The 7,257-nt window shown below is 53.3% G+C and overlaps 1 protein-coding gene across 2 annotated transcripts; it reads left to right on the forward strand.

The window, feature by feature from the left end:
* The first annotated feature begins 2,523 nt into the window (after positions 1-2,523).
* On the forward strand, positions 2,524-7,103 carry INCA1 (inhibitor of CDK, cyclin A1 interacting protein 1). 2 transcript variants are annotated; one of them, XM_065897787.1, is made up of 6 exons: positions 2,524-2,567; positions 5,230-5,343; positions 5,580-5,619; positions 5,897-6,090; positions 6,555-6,720; positions 6,957-7,103. In XM_065897787.1, exons 1-6 carry the CDS (start codon positions 2,524-2,526, stop codon positions 7,101-7,103), a joined length of 705 nt encoding a protein of 234 aa, XP_065753859.1. The 2 variants fall into 2 exon arrangements, with proteins under 2 accessions (XP_065753859.1, XP_065753860.1); XM_065897788.1 differs by having other exon boundaries at positions 5,939-6,090.
* Positions 7,104-7,257: the final 154 nt, after the last annotated feature.

Raw genomic sequence — 7,257 nt, forward strand, 5'->3', positions numbered from 1 at the left:
CACCTCTCTGCGCCTCCGCGGGACAAATAGCACATGATCCCGGCTCCCGCGGCCAGCCGGCCCCCGCCGGGTGGTGCAAACCGGGACCCCGGCTCCCCGCCCCCCAGCCCGGCACATTCCTCCGCGGGCGTCCCCTCCCTCACCCCCCCTCTCCCACAGCTCTCACCTCGTCGCGGCGGGGCTCCCGGAGCGGCTGGGCAGAGTGCAAAGGGACAAACTTCCCGTGAAGCGTGAGGCGGGAGCGGGGGCAATCCGGGGCCGCTTCGGGGCTGCCCCCGCCCCTCGCCGGGTCCCCGGGCGGCGGGCGGCGGACTCGCGCCCCGGGGGCGGCAGCAGTTGCGGCGCCAGCGGCCGGCGCCCGCCCGGGCAGCACGAGCTGGGGCGGGAGCGAGGGGCGGGGGACCGGCGGGCGCGCGCGCGCGCGCGGGCGCGCGCGCGGTTGGGCGGGCGGGCGCGCGCCGTCCCGAGAAGGACTAGGCAGCGACCCGGACAGCTGTTAAAGGGGCAATGTCCCCAGAACTGCGGGGCCCACCGGGCGGAGACGGGGTAACCGAGCTGCGGACACGGGAGGGCGAGCAGGACGCAGGCACTCGGGAAGGTGACCAGCGCCCAGAAAGCCGGGAAGAGTTGAGGCCGACCCCGCTAGGAGACCCAGGACCCGGACCCGCGCACGTCGCCGCCGTCGGAGGCGCGCTTAGGGGGCGGACCCGCGCGCAGGGCCCCGCCCAGGAGGTGGCTCGGCGCAGGCCCCGCCCCAGGCGCGCGGCGCCGGCCGGCTCCGCCCTCGGCTCCCGACGCTGCCTCGCTCCTCCTCCGGGCCCGGCGTATAGTTCTAGAACTGGCCGCGCAGCTGCCTCAGGTACCGTGGCCAAATGTAGTCGGCGACGGCACGGCCACCCGGTCGCTGGGTCCTTTCCTGGCCCTCACGTTCGACAGACCCCGCAGGCCCGGGTCGTCCCCTCAGACTTGGGTGCCTTCTCAGGCCCAGGCCACCCCTGCCTACCCAGCCTGGCCCCCCGCGGTCCTCAGGCAGTCCTTCAGACGCGGGCGCACCACCTGGGGGGCACATCGACTCCTCAGGCCCCCAATTGTGCCTTCGGGCTTAGCTGTTCCCCACGCCCCAGTCTACCTACCAAGGGTCCCCTGAGCCCACTAAGGCCTGGCCTTCCCTCCAGGCAGGGACCCACCCCCCAAGACCCCCAGGCTCTGGCCAACTCCTCAGACCAGCCGGACCCCTCAGGTTCTCAGCTGCCTCGTCAGGCTCAGGTTGCCCTCACAGCCTTGGCTGCCCCCGGGCCAACTGTCCAGTCCTCTGTCTAGCTTCCTTAGGCCCATTCTCCTCATAGATCTGGGTCGCCCACCTAGACCCAATTACCTGAGGTCTGAATGCCCCTCAGCTTCCACCTGCCCTCTAGTCCAGCTTCCCCTGCTCTGGCCCAAGACATCCAATTTAGACCCCATCTGCCCTTTCAGCCAGATTTTAACTACGGCATTTGCCACCTCAGCTCTAAATACTCCTCTCTCCATTCTTCACTTCGCCTAACTCCTTTCTCAGCCCATCCTTAGTTGCCTTTGGATAAATACTTATTCACCTGCAACAGTTTCCAATTTTCTGACATTTATGCTGCCTACAGTCACTCTTCTAACTCATCTAACATTCTTATCTGCCTTTTCTGCCAACCCCCCACTGGCTGTCAGGTCACCTTTGGCTGTCCCGAATTCTGGCTCTGTATAACTGACCTCTCTGCTCACCTTCTTCACCTGTAGACATTCCCAACTGCCTCCTCCTTCCTTGTCACCAACTGACCACTCTGTCCACACTTAACCTTTTTTTTTTTTTTTTTTTTTGCGGTACGCGGGCCTCTCACTGTTGTGGCCTCTCCCGTTGCGGGGCACAGGCTCCCGACGCGCAGGCTCAGCGGCCATGGCTCACGGGCCCAGACGCGCCGCGGCACGTGGGATCCTCCCGGACTGGGGCACGAACCCGCATCCCCTGCATCGGCAGGCGGACTCTCAACCACTGCGCCATCAGGGAAGCCCCACACTTACCTTTTATTAACCCCTCACACCTGGTTTATTTACCAACCCTGAATTCTCTGACCCCAGCCACCAGTTCTGTACCAACTATCCCCAAATGCCTCTGCCCTATCTAGTCCCCCTGTCACCCTTTTTCATTTCATTATCCCATGTTGCCAGTTAATTCACTCCACTGCCATCTGTAAATTTCACTTACTCTGTATGTTTGGCTTCACAACATTTATTTTTCTCTTTTCTCTTTTACCACATCCACATTTCCTGTGTCTGCCATCTTGAACTTGTATGTTCAGCTAATAGAAATGTTCGGTACTTGAAATACCTTTTCAGCTCTCTTTCTTCTTTTCTGGCCCCATACATCTTCTTTCCAATCTCTAGACCTGCTACAGGTTCATTCCTACAGCCATTACATGAGTGAATGATTCATTTTCCATTATCCCCCCAGCACCAATGAGGAGACTCTGTCCAGCCACCCAGCCCAGTCCAGTCATGCAAGCGCAGGAGGATGGAGAAAACCTTATCCCTTTTGTCAAGTGAGTCCTCCCCACCCAGTGGGGAGGAGGGAAGATTGCATGCCTGGGTTCTTCCCTAAGAGGAGTAGGAAATAAGGAACAAGAAGCTCAGTGCCTGGTCTCAGGAGTAGGAAATAAGGAACAAGAAGCTCAGTGCCTGGTCTCAGGGGATTGGTGATTTATTAATTTATTCGGCAAATTGCTTTTGAACACTACAATGTTCTAGGCACTGTATATTAGGCATTGAGAATTCAGCAATTAGAACATAGGGGTCCTGCTCATAGAGCTTACCTTCTAGGGGGAGGAGATAGAAAGTGCATACAAATAAATATAATTTCAAATAGTAATAAGTACATGAGGAAAATAAAATAGACGTACAACATAATGTAAAACAGACTGTCTTGGAGACACAAGTTTATATAGGGTGATTGTGGAAGAGGAGGAGGAAGTGAGTTTGAATTGAGATCTGAAAAATGAGAAGGAGCCAGTCTGATAAGAACCAGGGAGCAAAAGAAGGAATAGTAGGTTTAAAAAAAAAAAAGCCCAAGAAAGAAATTAGCTTGCTGCCTTCTAGGACCAGGAAGCAGGTTAGCGTAACTGAAATTTAGTGGATTAAGGGAAAAGTGGAGTAAAGTCAGACAGGCAGAGGCCAGATCATATAGGATCTATAGGATCTTATAGGCCATTGAAAAGAGTTTGAATTTTATTCTAAGGACAGTAGAAAGGTTCTAAGTAAGGAAATGACATAAGCAGACCTTTTTTTTTCTTCAACTATTTTATTATGGAAAATTTCAAACAACTGCAGAAGTAGAGAAAATAGTAATCATGAACCTGGAGTATCCTTTTTAGTCAGGTGCAGTAATTATCATTACACAGATAATCTTTTTATTGATACACCCATTCAGCCTCCTGCTACTCAGACTATATGAAGCAAATCTTAAACCATATATCATTTCACATAAGCATTTTTAAAAGATTATTCTTGGGACTTTCCTGGTGCTGCAGTGGGTAAGACTCCGTGCTCCCAATGCAGGGGGCCCGGTTTCGATCCCTGGTGGGGGAACTAGATGCTGCATGCATGCCGCAACTAAAGATCCCACATGCTGCAACTAAGATCTTGTGCAGCCAATATAAATAAAGTTAAAAGATTATTCTGTGCAGAATAGATTATTGAGGGATTCAGATGGAAGCAGGGAATGGAGGAGGAGGCTATCTCTGTAGTCCAGAGAGGGGAAGATAAGCTGGAATATGATGGTGGGAATGGAAATAGTGAGGAGTAGTCAAATTTGAGTGTATTTTATGGGGGAATTCCTGGGCAGTCCAGTGGTTAGGACTCCGTGCTTTCACTGCCAAGGGCCTGGGTTTGATCCCTGGTTGGGGAACTGAGATCCCACAAGCCATGTGGAGCAGCCAAAAGAAAAAATGATTTTTTTCTTTTTTTTTAGTGTATTTTAGATGTAGAGCTCACAGAACTTGCTGATAGACTGGATATCGGAGGTGAGGGAAGTAAGGCATACCAGATTTTTGGCTCTAGCAACTGGGCATTTGGGGTGCTTTTCAGCAAGATGGGAAAGGCTAGGGAGGAGATGTTGAGTGGACAGTTGAACCTGCAAGTCTGGAGTCCAGGGGAGGAGCCAGAGCAAGAAATGTAGATTTGGGAGTCGTCAGCACATTGGTGGTTTAAAATCATGGCCTGAAACAACAAGGTCCTACTGTGTAGCACAGAGAACTATGTTCAATATCCTGTGATAAACCATAATGGAAAAGAATATTTAAAAAGAATGTGTATAACTGAGTCACTTTGCTGTGCAGCACAGATCGGCACAGCATTGTAAAGCAGTTATACTTCAATTAAAAAAGATGATAATAGGGCTTCCCTGGTGGCGCAGTGGTTGAGAGTCCGCCTGCCGATGCAGGGGACACAGGTTCATGCCCCTGTCCGGGAAGATCCCACATGCTGCAGCGCAGCTGGGCCCGTGAGCCATGGCCGCTGAGCCTGCGCGTCCGGAGCCTGTGCTCCACAATGGGAGAGCCCACAACAGTGAGAGGCCCGCGTACCGAAAAAAAAAAAAAAAGATAATAAATAAAGTCATGGCCTGGGTGAGATCACCTAAGGAGGAATGGAGATAAAGAAGATAAAGTGCCGAGGACGAAGCCCTAGGACACTCTTCTAGAGAGCAGGAGAGCAGACATCAGTCAGTCTGGGGGCTTTAGGAGTGATGAGAACTGTTCTCAAACAGCTTTGCACACCCCTCCCTACCTAAAGGATATTAGTATTTCTGAGATGGGGAGATAAAGCAGGGGTGAACAGAGGCCCTGCTCTCCTGGATACTTGCATTGACTAAAAGGAACCTGTCGCATCACTTGAGTAGTCGGGGCCTTCGTCTTTGACAGCCCTGCTTGCTCAATATGATGTTCCCTGGTTGTGAGGTGTACTTATTTGAGATTCAGTGAGATCTGAAGCTCAAACAGTTGCTAATCTCCATGCTCACTCCAGCTCCAATCTCCTTTCAAATCAAAGGCCTCACCACCTTCCTCAGCTAAAATGGATAACGGAGGACAAGGCCTGAGGGAGCCTGGGCAGCTGTATGGTCCCGTAGTAAGATAAAACTCCTAAATTCCTGGAGTGAGTAGATGCTGTAAGGGAAGAGCCAGACCTGAGCCTACCTTGTCCTCACCTCAGGTGTTCCAGGGTGGTCAGCCGATCTCCACCACCCAGCTTGCCTTCCCAGAGCCTCAGACTGACGCCCCAGCGCTATGGAGACACCTTCTGGGAGAACCTTAGTCAAAGGCCCAGGTGGGTAGAAATGGAGAAAATGGGGATTAACTGGAGGTAGGGAGGGGAAGCTCTACAATTTTAAACTACCATAAAGCCTTATGGTAGCAATAAGCTTTAGTCTGGGGATAATTGCCCCACCAGCTGATGGACATTTTAGCTCCTAATGCCAAATAGGTGGTTGGGAGAGGTTGTTAGAGAAACAGTATGGATGGGGGTGTTCTCTCTGTATTTAGCCCCGTTTTTGTGCTTCACAGCCCCACCTGGATGGAGGAACAGTACATCCCACCCCTGCTGGTATGACAAACTTTCTGCCCTTTGACACCTCTCGGTTAAAGTTGCACCCACTGCTATCCTAGCCCCAGCTCTCCTTATTACCCCTTCCCTCTGGTGTCCCCCAGCCAGTGCACTGACCAGGCCTTCCTTCCTATGAATCAGTCTTCAGGTTTTCCAGATCACAGCTATGTTTTTGTGATCTGGGCTTCCCAAGACCCCTGACTCCCTATTTCAGTCCCAGCTCCCCTGAGAGACTCAGTTCTGCCTTCTAGCTCCTTTTCCCCATTCTCTGGCACAGAGAGCCACTGGTTGCTCCCAGCCTGGCCTGTACCCCCCTGAGGGGCTCCCACCCCCTGAGGTGCTCTGCAGAAGAAAGAGAAGGAGGCCATATTTGGCGGGAATGCAGCAGGGATCTGGGGGCATCCCAGCCCGGGTAAGGGCTGTCACTTATCACCTGGAGGATCTAAGGAGGCGACACAGAATCATCAATGAGTAAGGAGAGACATTTGGGCTCTGGGAGCTAAACAGGGTATGGGGACAGGACGGTTTGAACTAAAGAAGAGGTGGAGAGCTTTGAAGGAATGGGAGGTTGTTTGGGAATGTGCCACGGTCTTGGTGAGATCGAAGCAAAATTTCTATAATATGGGAAGGAGGAGGGAACTAAGGGATGGGGGATGAGCCACATGAGACGAAAGGAGTGGAAACCAGGTCACTGAAGACAGGAAAGCACTCCATGCAACTGGAGGATAGTGCAGAGCTAGAGGTCACCTCTTGAGCCCCTGAACTGAAAATACTTCAGTCTGAGGGGAGCAGAAAGTTGGGAGTGGAGAGTTGGAAGTCAGATGACAACACTCCTGGGTCCCAGCAGGAAGTATTTCAGGGCAGGAAGGTGAAGAATGGAGAGACAGGAAGCCTGGCCTCCAGGCACCTCTTTCCTAAGTCTGAAGTCTCCACAGACTGAAGAAGGCCCAGTGGGGCAGCTCTAGGGCTCCGTCTGAGCCCCTGGTGCTTGACGACGACGGCTGTGGACTCCCCAACTCCACCGAACACCCTGGTCTGGAAGAGGAGAGGGCAAACTCTCCACGGGAGGAGGAGCACTTCCTCGCTCCTGGCAGGGCCCAGGTATGGTTGAACAGGAACTTGGTGGGGCGGTGGAGGGTGATGTGGATGCCTGGTCTTGCATGGAGAGACAGCGGGAGCACAAGAGGCGCGTTGGATAGCTGGATTTGAGAGGAACAAAAATAAAGTAGACGAGAGCCAGAGACTTGGGAGTGCCTGGGTTTGGGGACTAGGAAATCTGGAGAGAGACCTATTTTCTGATTCTTCCTTTTTTTCCCTTCAATTTCTCATCCTTACAGCTGCTTTGGTCTCCCTGGAGTCCCCTGGGCCAGGAGGGGTCTTGTCTCTCCGGGCGGCCGAGCTCTCTGGGCTCCTTCAGCACGGCCACAGCCAGTAGGGACCCCCTTTACAATCCCTGGGGGGTGGAGTGGCGGTCTGAGGAGTAAGGAGAAACCGCCCACGCCCAAGATGCTAGCGTGCTCCAGGACCCACGACTAGTTCTGGGCGCTGGAATCTCCAGCATTTCTGACATCAAGGCATTCCCCCTTTCCCTGACCTTTCTCACTTTCCTCTCCCATCCTCTGAACTAGGCACGAACGG

This window comes from Phocoena phocoena, chromosome 19 (assembly GCF_963924675.1).
Source record: "Phocoena phocoena chromosome 19, mPhoPho1.1, whole genome shotgun sequence".
NCBI lineage: Eukaryota > Metazoa > Chordata > Mammalia > Artiodactyla > Phocoenidae > Phocoena > Phocoena phocoena.

Coding starts and splice junctions, on each gene's coding strand:
- INCA1 (XM_065897787.1), top strand. CDS start 2,524: ATGCAAGCGCAGGAGGATGGAGAAAACCTTATCCCTTTTGTCAA. Junction 5,344..5,579: donor AACCTTAGTCAAAGGCCCAG/GTGGGTAGAAAT, acceptor TGTGCTTCACAG/CCCCACCTGGATGGAGGAAC. Junction 6,721..6,956: donor TCGCTCCTGGCAGGGCCCAG/GTATGGTTGAAC, acceptor TCATCCTTACAG/CTGCTTTGGTCTCCCTGGAG.